Source organism: Narcine bancroftii, chromosome 14 (assembly GCF_036971445.1).
Source record: "Narcine bancroftii isolate sNarBan1 chromosome 14, sNarBan1.hap1, whole genome shotgun sequence".
NCBI classification, from domain to species: domain Eukaryota; kingdom Metazoa; phylum Chordata; class Chondrichthyes; order Torpediniformes; family Narcinidae; genus Narcine; species Narcine bancroftii.
The window spans coordinates 46109784-46129972 of record NC_091482.1 but is presented as its reverse complement, the minus strand read 5'-3'; the positions used below and the strand labels follow the sequence as shown (position 1 = coordinate 46129972).

The following is a 20189-nucleotide window of genomic DNA, read 5'->3' as shown; positions in this document are numbered from 1 at the left end:
GCGACTATGTGTCGATTTTAAAGCACCCCTGCCCTCCACTGACTGCAATGTGTATTTTTTTAACATCATCGACGAATACTCCTGTTTTCCATTTGCCATCCCTGTTCGAACATGACCGCTGCCACAGTCATCAAGGCCCTGCGCAGCCTCTTCACTCTATTTGGCTTCCCCAGTTATATCAACAGTGACCGGGGGCCATCTATGAGTGACAAGCTGTGCCAGTACCTGTTGGTCAGAGGCATTGTCACGAGCAGGACCACAAATTACAACTCCCAGGAAGAAGGAGAATGCTACAGTCTGGAAGGCAGTCCTTCTAGCATTGCGGTCGAAGGGTCTCCCAGTCTCCCGCTGGCAAGAGGTTCTCCCAGAGGCCCTCCACTCCATCAGGTCCCTGCTATGTACGACCACAAATGCCACACCACATTAACATTTGTTTTCCTTTCCCAGGAAATCTGTGACAGGGACCACACAACTGGTGTGCTTGATGCCCCCAGGGCCCGTCGTACTCTGGAGGCATGTAAGGAACCGTGTCTGATCCCCTGGTCGAAAGGGTCCACCTCCTTCATGCCAACTCCCAATATGCCTATGGGGCATACCCTGAAGGACATGAAGACACTGTCAGGAACTTGGCTCACTCAGGGGCCCTGGAGACCACGGCTGTCCCCCTCACCATGGATCACACACAATGCACCTGACCCCCGGTACCCTGTATCTGCCCCGAGGGAGGGTACGCCGGACTCATTGGTGCCTACGCACTGGCACACCGATGAGTACATACAGATGCCTGAGACCGTCCAAGACCCTGCCGCTGCACCGCAATCACAACCAGTACTACGACGGTCCCAATGAATGACCAGAACACCAGAAAGACTGCATTTACAACCTTGTAACTTCCACTTCACCCCACTAGACTTCTTTTAAAAAGAAGGAGTGAATGTGGTAAACCACAGTTATGTATAATTGTTTGCTCAGGCATACCTATTGGCCGGAGAACCTATGGCCCCTCCCACAGGCTCCTGTCTAAAAGTGACTGTTCCACAGCCCCCTGCAACTCAGTGCAGGACAGTCGAACAGTAGGGATGCCCTTGTGTTCTTAAGTGAATGTATGTGAAGGGATTGGAGGGATATGGACAGGGAGCGGGTAGGTGGGACTAGTGGAGTTCACTTAAATCAGTTCAGACTAGAGGGGCCGAAATGGCCTGTTTCCATACTATAATTGTTTTATGGTTTTATATATATATGGTTTCTCTACAATAGTCTTTCAAGTAATTGATGGTACATCAGTATGTGTGTTATGTCTGGTTGTGTGTCTGCGTGTTTTGCACCGAGTACTGGAGAACGCTGTTTTGTTGGGTTGCACAATCAGATGAACACAAACTTGTCTTGAAGGCAGACAGTCAAAGAGGAAGTAAACAAGTAAAATAACCAGAAGGCAGCAAGTCTACCGAACCCCCAATTGTGATTCTATTAATAATTTGTAGAAAGTCTGCTTTAAGTGCTTTAGCAGGGAAGCTGGTGGTATCGGCCTGTCTGTCCCAGCATTTCCCCCTGGAATTAGCTGCTGTACTGATATTGAAAGTGACAACACTGTTGTTAATTTGCAAAGCTGACAACAGTGTTCAATGTCTCCACATACGTCACTAAAAGTGACATTTGTCAGCCATCTCTTTCTTCTCTCCTACCTGCACAGCTGGAGCCTTTACAGAAGCAATCGAAACGAGGTGGGTAATTTAATATGCCAGTTTTTATATCCTATTCTCACTGGAGAAAATAATAAAAATTTGTTGAATTGTGTGTAAACCCATGGTTCTCAACCTTTTTCTTTCCACCCACGTCCCACTTTAAGCAATCCCTATGCCATCAGTGCTCTGTGATTAATAAGCGATTGCTTAAGGTGGCATGTGGGTGGAAAGGGAAAGTTGAGAATCTCTGCTCGAGACCCAATTGTTACTGAAACATTTTGCTTGAGAAAAATTGTCATGGTCCATTTCCTTTGGAGTGATGAAACCTCATCACTCAGGGACGATTCAAACAGTGGGTTTTCAAACTTTTTCTTTCCATCCACATCCCACCTTAAGCAATCCTTTACTAATCACAGAGCACCGATGGCAGAGGGAATACTTAAAGTGGGATGTGAGTGGGAAGAAAAAGGTTGAGAACCACTGGTGTAAACATCTGGGGTGGCATGCTAAGCTAAAATTACTGACAAGCACTCTCCCTGGACCTGAAAATTATTTTGTATGGCATCTCCCTGAACTAACAATGACAAATCATGGAACTAAATGTTAATAATATTTTCTGTTCCTTATATTTTCAGAATCACCGTCAGAATTTATTGTCATAAAATTTGTTGTTTTGCAACAACATCACAGTTTTGACTTGCACTTTAACCCCACAAGTGCCCCTTATTTTATTTCACTTTCTGTAGACTGTCTAAAATTGAATGTGGTGATTTTGACTTCTTGGCCTTGGAGTATATACATCTCTCTGACTGGCTGCTCGGCCACATTGACGACATTGTCATAGCGAGGGCTCCCAGATTCCCAGAAAAAGCGGAGGTTATAAACAATGTTTGGTAAGGAGAAAGGACTATATTGCAGTCAATTAATCATTCAACGATTGTTTTGGGGATAAATGGTGATCGGCAGAATTTCCCCAGTCTGATGCATTCTAATTTTGCTCAATAACTTCTTGACTGGCACCTTACTGAATATCTATTGGAAGGCTAGGCATACAACACCCTTTGGTTCTTCCTTATCACTTCAGATATAAATTTATTAAGTCTGGTAGATTTATTTTAATCGCCTACAGCTCATCTTTCAACACCCATCATACCCTCCATGCTAGCTCCAAAACCCTGGGCCTCTGCACCCCCCATTTGCAACTGAATCCTTAGAAGACCACAGTCAGTACAAATCGGAAACAACGTCTCCTCCTCAATGACAATCAACACACGCTTAGTCCATTACTCTATTCACATTCCAACACCACCCCCCACCCCCGACTATGCGGCCAGGCATAATTCAAATGCTATCTCTAAATGCGCTGATGACACCATGGTTGTCAGCAGAATCACAGACAGTAATGAGAAGGGAGATAAATCAATTAGCTGAGTGGTGCCAATGTCAGAATGAAAAAAACAAGGAGCTGATTGAGGTCTTCAGCAAGGGGAAATCAGGACAAGAACCAGTCCTCATGGAGAGGTCAGCAATGGAATTGTTCAATTCCCAAGTGTGAACATCTCCGAGGACCTGTCCTGTCGATACAATCGCGAAGAAGGCTCGGCAGCGGCTGTACCTCGTGGGGAGTTTGAGGAGATTCGGTCTGTCACCGAAGATGCTTGCAATTTTTTACAGCTGTATCATGGAGAACATTCTGGCTGGTTTGAGGTGCCAATGTCCAGGACAAGAAAAAACTCCAGATGGTCGTTGATGCACCAGACTTCACTCCATCGAGGACATCTACAAGGTGGTGTCTTATCCTCAATCCTCTATCCTCAAGGACCCCCACCACCCAGGCCATACTCTCTTCACTCTGTTACCATCGGGAAGGAGCCCAAAGACAAACCCCCAATGGAACAAGGATAGTTTCTTCCCCACTGCCATCAGATTTCTGAATGGACAATGAAACGTAGACATGACCTCTCTTTCTCTTATTTTTAAACTAATTTATTGATTTTTGTATGTTATTTTATAGGAATATTTTGCACTGTGATTCCTGCCGCAAAACAAAGTCATGATGTTTATGTCAATAAATTCTGATTCTGATTTGTTAAACTTTTCTTTCCCTTTCTTGAATTCTATTGACTCTGACCAATCCATTTTTTCCAATAATAATATTGCCCACAACAGATGTTAGTATTCCCCCAGTCAACTCATTTGTAATGGCACATTTTTTTAATTCCTGCTCTCTCCCTGAGGGATTTATTTTTATAGAAGCCATTTCTTACATCTAGATATCTAGATATATTTGCAATGTTATCTTTGTGGTGTCATCACCCTTTCTATTTTTAGTACAAATTCTTGGAATCCTTATCAGTCAAGGTGTATTCCAGGTTATCTCCCTTCTGCCATCTGCTTTATCACTTCTGCAGAGGGCGTGTGTAATAAATCTGCAAGCCATGCACTTCCTGTAATCCAGCCATTTTCAACAGCCATGTGGCCACCCCAGTGGCTGCAGCAGATTTCAGAGGAGCGATGGACCGAAATCTTAAATTTTATTTTGATTTTTTTTAATGTCGTTGGCAGGAGAGAAGTACAGAAGAAACCAACTCAACACAACAGCTTCACAGAGAAAGGGGTCCATAAACTTTGAGCAGAGTCCTAAGGGGGGGTCATAGCCAAATAAAAGATTGGGAATGGCTGCTCTAATCATTCTATACGGAAACCACTGAGGCTAAATTTTCCCGTTCTGAATCCACATTGAGACAAGGCAAGTTCATCTGATTGTACAAGATTCTGGCTCTCCATCCCATAGGATGATAAGAGTTCCTTTCAGTTAGTTGGTGGGGGTTGATACGAGGATACTCCACTCCTTAGAAACAGCATGCGCATGAATGGATTTTAGGTGAGTAGGGGGTTGTATAGGTCCAGAACCACCCTCTTGACATATCCTCCCGGATTCAGCGGCCTGGTGATGTCCAAGACGGCTGGGGGAAGTTCTGTTGCAGTGAATGGCCAGTCCAAGCTTCGATGCAAGGGAGGACCTATCTGTGCTTCTTGGTACGTGTTTGCTAGACGGCCGTTGTCCCTACAAGAGGGTTTGTCTACCCTTTGACAGGTCTTGCTTTTTATCCTGTAGGGTGTCTAGCCACCTTCCACACCAAGCAAGCCCGGTTTAGTCACCAACCACCTGACCATGCCACAGGTATTACTGGGTTACATGGTACCAGTAGCACTCAGACGAGTGACCTGACAGTACAACCTGATGAAACAGTGTTCTCCGGAGCTCGATGCAAAACACCCAGACAGAACACACATATGGACAAACAATATGCATGCAGGCCAAGTATTCAAAATTCAAATAAATAAATATTGATTTGTGAATATGAGAGTCTCGGAGGGTCAGTGTGAGCAGTTCCTTTGGTCCTTCTCACTGCCCATGGGAAGAAGCTGTTCCTAGCCTGGTGGTGCTGGCTCTGATCCTCCTGTATTTCTTTCCTGATGGGTGCAGCTGAAAGATGCTGTGTGCGAGGTGGAAGGGTCCTCAATGATTTTGGTAGGTCGTGTTGATGGGAGGGAGGGAGACTCCAGCGATGCTCTATGCCACCCTTATGGTCCTATGGATTTCTCTGTGGCAACCGTACTCCACCGTTATTCCAATCAATCATTATTTTCTGATCATAATAATCATCCTCGTTGTAGATTTTAACATCTCCCTACCACTGACACCAAGAGAAAATTTCAGCCCAGACTGTGAATCATGTAAAACTCCATGACAATGAACTCTGTGCTTATTTTGTCATGAGGTGCATCAGGCACATTGAACACAGACACGCATGTGGACATTGTAGACACAACTCACACATTAAGTGCGCACGCGGTTTGTCCACATAGATGTGAGTCTGCTTCTGGGCGATGGATTTGACTGCCAATTCACAGAAGGCTTGAAATTATTTCCATTTCTATCAAAGAGAAACTAACATGTTTCCTCTGGGTGGGATGTTGTTACGATTTCTGTTGACACTTTTCCTTTGGCCCAAATACAAAATGGATGCTGGCTGCATTTTGTGACTAAGCAGATAGTGAGGGGAGGGTGGGAGATGGCCATGATCCTGCTTCAGGGTGTGACCCAGACAGGATTGTGAAGTCAGTGATTGTGAAGTCAGTGACCCAGACAGTGATTGTGACTGGATCGTGAAGTCTCCTCTTTGGAGCAGGACTAGGGTAAATGTGTGCGGGAAGAATGGCAGAGGGCAGGATCAAAATTGGCTTGGAATACTTGTGCTCTACATTCTAGCCCACATTCTCACTCCCTGCTCCGTAATCTGCTCTGTTGCCATGTGTACCAAGGTACAGCGAGGAACTTCCTCTTGCGGGCAGTCCATCTTGTCAACCCATAAGATGCCATGTTCATCCACTCCTATTCCTCTCAACCTGAGGACATAACTGGGGGTACGGTCTGCGTAGTGTGAGTGGCACAGGTTGGCATAGCGGTTGGCAAGATGCAATTACAGTGCCAGTTACCTGGGTTCGAATCTGGTGCTGCCTATAAGGAATTTGTGCATTCTCCCCGTGTCTGTGGGGGGTTTCCTCCAGGTGTTCCGCTTTCCTCCCACCCTTCAAAATGTACTGGGGTTGTAGGTTCATTGGGGTATTTGGGCAGCACTGATTCGTGGGCCTGCATATGTCTAAATTTAAATTTAACATTGACTTGACTGACCACATTGACGTCTTTATCCAGATCAAAATATTCTCCCTTAATTCATCCCACTCACAGGAAGGACATCAATAGGACTGAAAGAATGCAGAGAAAAATACTTACAAGGATGTTGCTGGGACATGAGGAACTGAATTACTGGGAAAAGTTAAATAGTTTAGGATTTTATTCCTTGTAGCATCAGAAAGTGAGGGGAAATTGAACAGAGGTATACAAAATTATGAGGGGTACAGATAGAGTAAATGCAAACAGGCTTTTTCCACTCAGATTAGGTAAGATGAGACTGGAGGACATGGGTTAAGGGTGAGAGGTGAAATGTTTAAACAGAACAGTAGGGAACTTCTTCACACAGAGAGTGGTGGGGATGTGGACTGAGCTGCCAGCTATAGTGGTGAATGTTGGCATTTAAGAAAAAATTGGATAGGTACATGGACTGGAAAGGTATGGAGGGATATGGTCTGGGTGCAAGTCAATGGGACCAGGCAGGATAATAGTTCGGCATAGACTAGTTGGGCCAAAGGGTCTGTTTCTTTGCTGCAGTGTTCTATGCTTCTATAGTTGTCAGAAGACCCTGGGAGGGGGGAAAAAGGGGAGAAAATGACACTATATATTCAAGAGAAAAATGTTGGTCAGTATGGTTCATAGTGTGAAAAATAAAAAATTTAAAAAAAAGAAGACCCCGCCTTTCTCTCCAATCCTGAATCATTCCATCTGATCCAGCCTTCTCTTCTTTCCAGTTATCAGTTATAACATTCACTATGGTAAAAGCAACAGGTTGCACATGCACATTAGTGAAACACAAACATCTGCAGGACACTGGAGTTGGAGTAAAAATACAATGCTGGAGAAACTCAGCAGAGGTCAAACTTTATGGAGCAAAGATAAAGATATCTTTCTGTCTCTAACTCTTTGCTCAATAAAGTACGTTATTTGACCTGCTGAGTTTCTCTGGTGTTGTGCCTCCCCATGCACATTGAAGGTATCCAATTTTTCCTTATCATCACCTCATTCAATCTCTCCACTGCCATCACATTTTCCGTGCGGATTTTTCAATTACTCAGGATTTCAGTCAGTGCCTTTGGGAAATCCAGAGCTGTTGGCTTCAAAACCGTGGCACAAACACCACCAGCCCATCATTGACTCCAGTCACCCATAGCTTCGGTGAGCCAGATTGTTCACATTCCTCAATGGCCCCGATGGCTCCCTATCTGCTCCCCTCTCTGTTTCTATCATGACCTCCACCTTGGCCAATCGGCTGCTGTCTCTTATCCATGCTTCTCCAATCAGCTGCTGATTCACCATTCATTTCCAAAATTTGTAACCCAGCCTGTGTTCTACCTCATACTATCTCATTCACTGAGCTCATCTATGCTACCTCAGCTCTCTGTTCTACATTATAAGCTCCGGCGTCCTGGCAGGAATCCCTCCGCTGCTTCACCCCTTCCTTGCTTCCCATGGAACCTCTCCGGTCTGCTGCATTCCTGCAACTCTGACCTCTGGTCCAACACCTATTATTTCGGATCAAATTCCCTCTCCAAGTTTCATTGCATTTTAGGACCATAGGTCCATAAGATATCAGAATTTATGGTCATGACCATATCACGCTAACAAATCCCCCCTCTTCTCTCTCCTCTCTCTTTTCTCTACATCTTTCCACTTTCCTCTTCTTCCTCCCCCTAGCCCTCCATCACCACCCCAATCCCTGACCCAAACCCTCCCCACCCCAACCTTGTCTAACGGTCCACTATCCAAGTACTAACCCACTGAATGACAATGACGAGACTAAGGTGCGCCCGGGGGTGTGAGGCAATTGAACGATTAGGGCCGGCGATCATCCAGAAAGGGATTCACCAACTGAGCCATCCAGTGGACCCTCCAAAAATTCCCAAACACCCCCAACTATCCAAACCCATCCCCCACTTTTTTTCAAAATCCCACCCAACCCAAACCCATCACCACAATCCCTCCCCAGCTATACTCCAACTGAATACCCCAAGACACAAATCCTATCATATCACCCTATCTACACAACCCCAAACACCTGGGGGACACCCTAACCCAGACCTCAACCTAGAAACACCAACTCCAAACACATCACGATCAACCTTACCCAGGCTTTACCTTATCCTAAAGCTCCAACAACACAAAACCAATCCCACAAGGGCCTTAAGGCCTAAGAGCAAACTCAAACAGGCACTGCCTGAGGTAGATTCTAGGCCAGGACACAATCAGAGACATAAAGTTACCCTTACCCAGACTTAACCCTAATCCTAAAACCCCCAAATAACCCAGTGTAATTTCACATGGGCCTTAAGTCCATTCGGCTAACTCTGCCAGGCACTGATGAGGACAGACCCCCAGGCCAGAACACAATCAGGAATCACAGAGGTAACCCTTACCCAGTTTCAACACCATCTAAAGACAACACAAATAAAAGGTCCACAACAACACCAATTCCCACAACAGACTCCCTGGAACAGAACACTTAGGACTAATTACAGGAACACTCTATCATAGACCTAAGCTGACAACCTAATTCTAACCCTAACCCTAGCCTTAACCCTGATCCTAACTCTAATGTGGCAGTTCAGAGTGACACAGTACCCCAGAGAGGGGCAACAAGTGAACACTAGGGGGATGATGATCCTGCTGTCCACATATTAACACCCTAACCCTCACCCTTACCCAGTCTCAACCCCATCCAAAGACAACACAAATAAAAGCTCCACAACAACAGCAATCTCCACAACAGACTCCATGGGCTAGCACACTTAGGACAAATTACAGGGACACCCTAACACAGACCCGAGCTTACCAAGAAACACCACTAAACACTAACTCTAACCCTAACACCATACAAATTGTAAAAACTGTTGAATGAATGATACAGAGACCTACCGGAGAAGATACGAGGCCAACAGAGACTAGAAACAGACACAGTGTAATGAAAACATGGGCCAGCACAAAGTAGCAGTTCAGAGTGACACAGAACCCCAGATAGGGGAAACGTGAACACAAGGGGGATGATTATCCCGCTGCCCGCATATTGACAACCTATTATTTAGGATTGCATTTTAAGACCATTGGTCCATAAGATATCAGAATTTATGGTCATGACCATGTCACGCTAATTCGTCATTTTGCAGTGAAAGTGAAATGTTATAGTGAAAATATTGCTATAAATTACATTTCAAAAATAAATAAATAGTGCAAGAAAACGAGAGAAAGTGAGGCAGCATCTGGGGTTCATTGTCCATTCAGAAATCTGATGGAGTCGGGGAAGTCGCTACTTTGTACCATTGGGTGCTCATCTTCAGGCTCCTATGCCTCCTTCCTGATGGTGGCAGAGTGAAGAGGGCATGACCTTGAGGATTGAGACTGCTTTCTTAAGATACCGCTTCTTGTAGATGTCCTTGATGGAGTGAAGACTGGTGCCCGTGATGTCGCTGGCTGAGTTAACAAATCCTTGGAGTATTTTCCTGCCTTGTGCATCAGAACCAGACTGAATGTTCTTCATGGTACACATGTAGAAATTTTTGAGAATCTTTGGGTTCATACCAAATCTCCTCAAACTCCTCACGAAGTATAACTGCTGGAAAACATTCTTCATGACTGCATCGACATGGAGGCCCCAGGACAGATCTTCAGAGATGTTGACACAGAAATCTGAAGTTCTTCATCCTCAGAGTAGAGGTAGGCACATAGGCCACCTAGTCAGCTCTGATGTTGACATCATGAGCTGATCCATTTTCCCAATCAGCCCCATTCTTCTGCCTTCTTCTCAAAACCATTAATACCCTGACTATTCAGATACCTATCAATCTCTGCCTAAACTGCACCCAAAAACATTGCCTGAGGTTCACCATTCTATAGCTAAAGAAATTCCATTGCATTTCTGTTTTTAAATGGGCATCCATCGATCCTGAGGTTGTGCCCCCTTTGCTCTCAACTCCCCTACCATGGGAAATAACTTTTGCCACATCAACCCTGTCCAGGCCTTTTAACATTCAAAATATTTTAATTCCCTCATTCCTCATTACTTTAAGATGGTATTTAAAATGGACCTCTAAATTAAAGTTGCCTGTCCTAATATTTCTCCCTTTACCATGTGTTAAAACCCGTGTGCTTGTTCGGTGAAATTCCTTCGACTGAAAACATTGCATGAAAGCAGGTTGCTCCTGGTTTGGCTCAGAGAGTCTGTTGCGTTTACGAAAATCTTTTGTTTTTCAATTCCAATTGGCTGTTTTGGTGCAATCTAAATAAATTCTTTGCTTATTCATTCTTAGCTAAGATTCGCTGGTCTTAAATCCTACCACAAACTACATAAACATTCTTGGGAAAAGAGTTGACTTCAATCCTTTTCCATTGCCTTGTAAATGCTATTATCAGCCTGATCTCATATCGACCTGGGTGAGTGGATGTTATTGGGCTATCAGCCAGTCATAAAATATATACTTAAGATCGGTTTCAATTACCCTCAGCCTTCACAAAATCTGAAATGCTAGTTAAATGCACAGCTGAAACCTTTCTTTCGCAGTCATAACAGTAGCCTAGAAAGCTGGCTAGCTGAAGATCTTTACACTTAAAACATATCTGTTTCAAGGCTGAAAGCAGAAGTAAAAGGATTTGCTCTTGCTTCAAATGAATTCGCTGAGCCCAGTGACCTTCACCATGTGCCTGGCACTTGCGGCCAGATGCCTCGAGGGTTGTCCACACTGGCGCTTGCTGTACACCATTTTAAATGAGCACAGACCAAATCACATCACGGAATTCCCTTCGGAGGAAGAAAGTTTCTTCAAAGTACGCAAATCACAGTTGAGTGGAATAGAGAAACACCTTACATCTTTTGGGAAGGTAGGGATATTCAGGTTTTTTTTTAATTAATTGTTTGCATGATTAAAGGAAAAAAAAATAAAACATTAATCAAATATCCTTAGCCAGTGATAAAAAAAATACTTTTATGTTTTTCTCCCAATCCCCCTCCCACCTCAAAATAAAAGAAACACCTACCCTTTAATATACAATCATATTAGCATCGACAATCATTGATTGTTATTAAAGATTACTAATTAAGAGGAGTGGATAAGATAGGTGGATGGAAAATTATCCATAAAATCCATATATGGTTTCCAAATGCTATAAAAATTTTCAACTCGATTCCTTAAACTACGGAATTTTTTTCAAAGGTATACAATTTCACATCTCATTATACCATCTACTTAATAACACTTCTCTATCATCTTTCCATGGTATCGCTATATATTTCTTTGCAGTTGCCATTGCAACACTTAAAAATTTTTCTTGGTATTTGTCCAATTTCAATTTTATATTGTTTTCATAAATATCTCCAAGTAAAAATATTCTTGGATCCTTTGGTACCCTTTATCTTCATAACTTGCCCTAATAATAAACTCAGTTCATTCCAAAACCTTTCCACTTTTTCACAAGACCACACAGAATGCAAAAAAGTCCTTCGCATGTGTCTTTTGCACATCGAAAACACTTATTTGAATAATTAGGATTAAGTCCATTTAACTTATGTGGAGTATAATTGGTTTTGAAAAATTAATGTGGAAATTTGATCGTGGGGGACTAAGAGTACTAAATTTTAAGAATTATTTTAAAGCATGCTTTTGTCCTCCTGTTATCAATGGGATGAAAAACCAGTTTAGATTCAAATAGAAATTAATAAAATTGGTGAAACTATTCCGGTGTTAATTTTGTATAAATGGAATAGTGAGTCATTTAAAGGAACTAAAGATTTTTCTGTATTGAAACATATTTTAAACATATGGAATAGAATTCATATTGAGAGAGGAATTAAAAATGATCAATTATCAAAAATGTTGTTAAAACAAAATCAACCTCCTTCTACATTGAATAATTCTTTATTTGGTAATTGGTTCAGTAAAGGGATACAGAGAATAAAAGATTGTTTTTTAGGATCTTTTTTTCTTAACTTTTGATCAATTAAAAGATAAATACAATATACATAATAATACAATTTTTGCAAAATTATCAATTAAAAATGTATTTGAAAAAGAGACTGGGAGCAGATTTGAGACTCTCTAAACAAAGTCAATTTGAAGATATAAAAACAGATACATTTGTTGCTAAGAAATTTATTACTAATATTTATATAACATTATAAGAGACTAAAGAAAAGAGATTTATATAAATCAAAAATCAATTGTATTATTACCCCATTTAAGTTAAAGGGATATTCAGGTTTGACACAATTTCACCACATTGTAAAACAAAAGTCGTGAAGCTAATATAATAAGTCAATTCTCTTCATCCATATAAAATAGCATAACAACAAGGCAGGGTAAAATGGATTCAGGCTGTAACATCTCCACACTTCAGATGAACTATAAATATCCTGCTATCTTGCTCCACATTTGTTTCTTTCTTCACTTCAGTGGATGCTAAACAATCCTCATGTTTCACCACTAACTCATCAAGGGAATGGGTGTTGGCAAATAATTTCAGTTTTGGTGTCAGGAACAAGCACAATTGTTGACAGGAATCGGGGTGGAGGCTTGCAATTCAGCAAAGATCCTCTCTTCTCAGATTTCCAGAAGGCCTATAGACATGCACCACGACAAAGGGTCTGTGTCTCTCCTCGCTCTCTCTCACTCCCTCCAACTCTGAGAACAAAGCCTCTTTTTTTTCTGCTCTCTGTCTGCAAAGATCACATGACCTTCCAGACAGTAAGTTCTGTTTTCCAGACAAAGTTGGTACTGCCTGTTGTTACATTTGTTGCCTTTTGCAAATAACAGTCCATCATGAGTCTGAGCTCTCTTGCAAAAGATCCTGCAAAAATTTTAAAGTGTGACCTGCTCTAACAAACCATTCCCAATTTATCTCCCAAACACCTCTATATACTCTCATCACACTATGACAAGGTGTCGCACATGAAGCTTCAAGCCAGTGACCCAGGTTAAAATCTGGCTTGGTCTGTAAGGAGTTTGTACATTTTACCCCCATGTCCATGTAAATTTTCCAGAGATGCTCCTGTTTCCTCCTACCCTCCCAGATATACAGGGTTGTACATTAATTGGGTGCAATTGGGCTGCATTGGGACTAAATGGCTAGAATTGGATTCTACCATGCTGCAAATAAAAATAAAGAAAATAAAGGTCGGAGCCCATGGTTTCATGGGAAGATCAGCTGACTGGCACAAGGCAAACAGTGGGGATAAAGAGGGCCTTTTCTGGCTGGCGGCCGGTGACTAGTGGTGTTCCACAGGGTTCAGTACTGGGTCCAATACTTTTCACATTATACATTAATGATCTGGATGACAGGATTGATATCCCTGTGGCCATGTTTTTGCGTTGATACACAATGATAGGTGAAGAAGCAGGTAATGAGGAAGCAGGGAGTGTGCAGACAGACCCGGACTGTTTGGGAGAACGAGTGAAAGACTAAAGTCTGCAGATGTGGGAGGAACTCAGCTGGCCTTTCAGTGTCCATAGAAGACAAAGATATGTGGCTGACATTTCGGGCCTGAGCCCTTTTTCAAGGAATAAGCAAAAAATAAGTGGATGGAGATGAAGGAGATAAGATGAAGAATGAGGAGAGTGGGCAAAGAAGTGGCAGATGGAATACAACGTAGAGAAGTGTATGTAAAGGTTAAAACCTTGCGTTTTTGATTTTATTCCTGTCTCTTTAAGAGAACTGTTGTTTGCAGAGTGACTATGATGTAATATGTCCTAATATCCACCCAGGATAATGGCTTGCTCTCATTCTACAAGATGTGAAGGAAGCGTGAGCACGAGAAATTTTTCTTTAAACTTTGTATCTCTATATATCTTTGTTTCTATAGCAATCTTTAGCTATTGGTTTTGTTATGACAACTTGAGTAATTAGAGTCTAAAGCACTACCTTTATATAGTAAATGCTTTGTCATTGTCTTGTTGTGAAGCTATGCAAAAGGTTGATCTGTTCTAGGAACGAATTAAACTACATAAAGTAACAGCCACAGAGTTTGATCTGTTGGATTAAAGAGATCTAAATTTGGGATATTGCAGCTCACACCTTGGAAGATGATTCTTTGAAATTAGGATACATTAGAATAAGGGAAGCATCATCTACAGTGTGTAGTCATGGATTTTGATTGAAGGAAGAAAGGCAAATTTGATGGGACACTAATTTGATGCGAAACAAAATTTGATTCGAAGCAAAATTGATGCGATGCAAATTTTATGCGACAAAAATTTTGATGTGACGCAGAATTGATGCGACGCAAATTTGATGTGATGCAACTTTTATCCGATGCTAAATTTGATGCGATGCAAAATTTGGTGTGATGCAAAAGACCTCCTGTCCACTGCAGACATTGATGTGAGGCACTGCTTCAAGAAAGCATCTGACATCACCCTGGGCACAACCTCGTCACACTGCTACCATGGGCACCAGCACCTCTAAGCTCAAGAACAGTTTCTTTCCATCAGCAATCAGATTTTTGAACCTCCCCTTGGCACACTATCGTGCATGGCTCTGGCAGCACAAAAGAACCGTCCGCTCTATTACAAGACATTTTTTTTTAACAAGATTACTGTGAATATTTATTATTTAGCTATATAATCTATTTGCTGTCTCCTAATTTAATTATCTTTATGATAATAGTTTTATTTACAATTGCCTGTTTGATAGCAGCGAGCAAGAATTTGGGTGCCTATGTGCTACCATCATTACCATTGTAATTGGTCCTAGAGGACAGCTGGATGATGGAGCCGGGATTCTAGAGGGTGCTGAGGGCAAAAAGGGTTCCAGAAGGGCCTCGGGCACTGAAGGTATCCTGATCGTGTCAGAGATTGGATCTGGAGCTCAGGCGGCCGATGTATCGAACAGGAGTCTGTGCGGCTGCAGAGGCTGCGGGAGCTTTGGAGGTGAATCCACAGACACAGTGGCTCTGAAGGGAGTCCCTTTTGTTTCCCTTTGTCCTATTGTTTGCTCATGGCAAACCTTTGTTGACTTTAAGGCAGTGAAAAGTTAAAGTGAATCGTGTATGTTACATTTTTAATGTGACAACAAAAGGAACCTTGAACCAATATCATTGTGGGGAGTGGGTTGAGTTCCTGTTGCCCAGGAAGGAGTTTGGTCTTGAATGTGGAGAAGAGATACTGCCACTGCCCTGGGATGGGCTCAGTGGCCCCAGTAACCTGCTGGAGGTTGGAACGCCAGGGCACTCTGGCATCCTGAGAGCCCGTTAAGCACACATTGAGCTTCTGCGACGGGGGGAGGCGGGCAGCGGGCTGCGTGTGCTTGCACCCCAGTACTCAGACAAAGAGCGGCAGCTGCCTCTGTGGAGTCATAAGCTGAGCGTTGCCATCATGGGTGCCAGAGGAGTTGGCCACTGCCGTGCTGGGTAGAGGGTGGGCTCCAAGCTCGGCACAGAGCCCTTTGCCAAGTTGGCAGCAAACGTCTTCATCTTGACAGTGAATACAGGCTTCCTGGCATATGACCTAATGCACGCATTCTGTTGTCTTCAGCTGCCAATCTGCTCCTATCACAGGTTCACTGACTCATCTAAATTCTGCATGGCACTGCTTGGTTAACGTAGCCTCTGGTGTAGCGTAGCAGCACTAACTGCTTCCCCATGCGAGCTCCAGCTTGACTCACCATGCCTTGCCTCCACAATATTTACTAAGTTTGTGCATTTGTTGGTGTCAGAGTTTATGGCTACGAAGTGGAATTTACGTTTTTACCTGCATTCCCCTCTCAGTTTTCCTCCCTCCTTACCTGAGAGAAGTTGTAGAGGTTAGCGCAACACGATTACAACACCTACTGATCCAGGATTGATTCTGGTGTTGTCTTTAAGGAGTTTGCATATTTTCACAACCTGGGTTCGAATCCACTGCTCTTTTTAAGGAGTTTGTACATTCTCCCCTTGTCTGTCTGGGTTTTCCCTGGGTGCTCCGGTTTCCTCCCACTCTCCAAAGCATACAGGGTTGTAGGTTAATTGGGTAGCATGGTTTAAATGGTTTCTACCATGTTGCAAATAAATGAAAGGTATTTGCATCTATGGCATTGTAATGGGAAGAAATTGTAGCTCAAGAAGGAGAATTAGTTCTGAGGATAATGCATCTTCAGTAGTTTCAGCTCGGTGTTTCACCATGTCCCCAGCAATGGCCCAGCCTATAATTGCCAGAATCATCTCTTCTAACGCATCAGGAACTTGCAAGCATTTCTTTCCCTGCATGTCTGTGCTGGTTATGTCCCACCTTCTCCAATGTAATACTTTTGGCTGATGTGACTATCACAGTTGAATAGCTGGGACACTTTATTTTACATACAAAAGTAGTTTATTCAGATAACAACATGACAAAACTACACAAACTACATCTAAGCATTCTAGTTACATTTTAAAATCTTCCTGATAAGCGGAAAATCAATTCCGTCCCTCTGTTACGTACTCTTTACAGGTTCAGGTTAAAATCCGGTTCTCACTATCGACAACACACTCAATCCCCTGTTCCTGGAACTCACCCACCGTCCCCTCGGAGACTGTGTGCACTTGCTCTAACATCGCACGCACTCGGATGTAACCCCAAAAGGTAGTTGGCTGCCGCTGAACCCTCGATGGCTTGCCGCCTCAACCTGTGAACAGCTAGCTTTGCCAGGCCCAGCAACAACCCCACAAGGAGACCTGGGACACTGGTGCAGGGCTGCTTCAGTGTGTGATGGGAAATGAAGGTAGAACATGAGCTCTACGTTATGATTGATGACAGTTGTTGATTGGTGAGAAATGGGGTGATATAATCAACTAAAAATGACTGGTGGTGTAGACCAGCCATTCTCAACGGAGACTCTACTGTCCACTGAGGGCCACAGCACATTTAAGTAAAAGCCCTGTTTTCTTTTCACCTCAAATAGATGTACGGAAGAAATCAAAACGTGACTGCTTCACAGGGAAAGGGCCCCATAAACTTTGAGCAAGGTCCATAGCCGGCTGATGTAGACAGTTACAGCATTTTGGGATTCATTAAGAACGGGGAATATGATGGCATTGGGAAGTAGTAATGTGTCTCGCAGTGGAGCAGGAGAACACAGATGTTTAAATCGACTAAATCTAAAGGTGTGCTTTACACACCTGTGTGGAAGTTGCAAGTAAGAATTTTGATGGATCTGTTCATTCTACTAATGCTCCTTGCAATAAATTCTCATCTCTTCACCTACCAGGTAATTAAATCTGCCAGTGATTCAGATGCTAAATGAAGGGCTAATCTCCTGCTGAAGTCTCCGGCCTTCACACTGCCTTTTCATCTGTGGCCGAAGAGACCCCTGAAACCCACAATGTCTCTCCCTCATTTTGCCTCTACCACCAGGAATTCCTGTAGCTCTTCTGAAAGCCCTGGATTGCACACTTTTCCTGGTCGACCAAAGCTAATTGTTGCCAGGTCGCGCACTGGGTTCTAGAAGGACTTCCACCCTCAGCCCCAGATGTACACTGCCGAAGTGTCCGTGGATATCCGCAGGTTTCCTTTTACGTGAGCTGATTGGTCATCACTGGTGTCCCCTGTTGGCATCGTCCTATCCCTGCAATTCCTTAATCCCAGAAGAATTATCTCAATGTCTCCTCCAGCCACCTTCTCTTGAAGAGGAGCTTGTCATTTTATGTAGTGAAGGTGAACTTTAAACTTTAAACTTTAAACAATGCAGGTTAAATTTAAGTGTGCTAACAAATAACATTATGCCTTTTATTTATACGTGAAGTGATTGAACAACATGGATAATGCCAGCTGTCAGTAACAATGGTAATGAGCAAGTGTACAAAACTGGAGAATTGTCCTGGGGCTATAGTCAGGAAACACTCTGGAGAAATATCAGTCAAATATTCAATCAAACAGATTAAATTTCTTGCAAGTTCCTACAGATGTACCATGGAGAGCATTCTGTCTGGTATGGAGGTGCCAATGCACAGGACAGGAAAAGCTACAGAGAGTTGTGAACTCGGCCAGCACCATTACGGGCACCAGTCCTCACACCATCGAGGACACCTACAAGAGTGGGTGCCTCTATCCTCAAGGACCCCCCACTACCCTCTTCACTCTGCTACCATCAGGAAGAAGGTACAGGTGCCTGGAGACGAGCACTCAATGGCACAAGGACAGCTTCTTCCCCTCTGCCATCAGATTCCTGAACAGACAACAAACCACAGACTCTGCCTCACTTTCCTTTTTATTTGCACTGATTTATTTTATTTTAAATCTAATTTTATAACAATATTTGCACTGTCATGAAATAATGGATTTCATGAAACTAAATTCTAATTCTTGATTCTAAATTGGGACCATCTCAAGAGGTTCAGTGCTGGTGTTGGGAAATGCATCATCTAGTGACCTGGTATGACAACAGACTCACATCTGGATCAGGCATCAGGCTCTAAAACCTCCCCTTGTTACACGAATCGGAAACTGCTCCAACAAGACAACCGTCTGCTCTATTGCATGTCACCTTTTTTGCACTAGGATTACTGTGAATATATTTTTCAATTAAGTTTGTTATTATACATTCACATAGCACGGTAACAGGCCCTTTCGGTTCACAAGTCCATGCCGCCCAATTGCACCCAATTGACCTACACTCCCAGTACGTTTTTAAATGGTGGGAGGAAACTGGAGCCCCCCGGGAAAACCCATGCATACACAGGGAGAACTTATAAACTCCTTGCAGACACCGCGGGATTTGAACCCCAGTCCTGATTGCTGGTGCTATACCAGTGTTGTGCTAACTGCTGCACCAACTGTGCTGCCCCATGGGTTCTTTAATAGTTTGTTTTTAACAAGTAACTGTCCTGCTGCAGCCAGTAAGAATTTTGGTGCAAATGAACATTGTGCAATGTGTATGACATCAACTTATTGGCCATATAAAAAGATTTGGACATGATCACAGCAGCATCGGCACCAGAACGAATGTTAGAGGGGGGGCATTAGCGTGTTGGGGTGTGCCACGCACATAAACACACTCAGTGGGGGGACAGGGGGCTGTTAACATTATCTGCCCCTCCAGTGTAGGTGACAAGTGCGCTGCTTTTATCACTAGATGCTACTGACGCTTGACGCACACTAGTGATGCAGCCGGGCGTGGGTGGAGAGTTGCTGGTAGGTGTCAAGGTAGACGCACGCTAGTGATGCCGGAGGGAGGAGGGGGCGGATCTGACGGCGAGCGAGGATCACGGCCTTATGGAGGGGGCACAACACTTCACTGGGGGGGGGCACAATGCCCAGAGATGCCCTCCCCTTGGCACTGACCCTGGATCACAGAATAATGATGTTTGACATGATTTGGGAGTCAGAAGGCTGGGTGAACATGAAAGCCTGGTGACACCAAAGTACTGGAGGAACTAAGCCGGTCTTTGCAGCATCCATAAAAACCAAAAATGTATACTGCCGATTTTTTCGGATCTGAGCCCTTCTTCAGGGAATAAGGAGAATGAGTCGGAAGCACGAAATCTCAAAAAGCTCAGAATTTAGACGGTGCCAACAAAAGGTGTTAATGGGATATGATAAGGGACGCGGCAAGTATTTATCACGCTTGTGTGAAACAGGGAAAAAGGAAAGAGACAGAGCTGGGGAAGAGACTGGGGGGGGGGGGCGAGTGGGGGGTGGGGAAGAAGTGAAGGGAGGGCTGTTTATCAAAAGCCAGAGAAATCATTATTAATGCCATCCTGTTGGAGGGGGCCCAATCAGAAGATTTGTGGGTCCGGCAGTGCATGAGGACCACGGACAGACATGTCAGCAAGAGAATATGATGGGGAATTCAAATTGGCGGCCACTGAGAGATCCGCGCTATTGCAGTGGACA

The 20189-nt window shown here is 43.5% G+C and overlaps 1 protein-coding gene across 3 annotated transcripts in view; it reads right to left on the bottom strand.

Moving 5' to 3' along the window:
* The window catches only part of aqp9b (aquaporin 9b), an 87723-nt gene that overhangs the window by 31768 nt on the left and 35766 nt on the right, over window positions 1-20189 (bottom strand). The window contains exon 1 of one of the 3 annotated variants that reach the window (XM_069910830.1): window positions 5524-5766. The exons of the other annotated variants lie outside the window; for them this stretch is intronic. Coding sequence (XP_069766931.1) covers window positions 5524-5527 — 4 coding nt within the window. The 5' untranslated portion in view covers window positions 5528-5766. Of the gene's footprint in view, window positions 1-5523; window positions 5767-20189 lie in introns of those variants that run through there. 3 annotated transcript variants of the gene reach the window in all.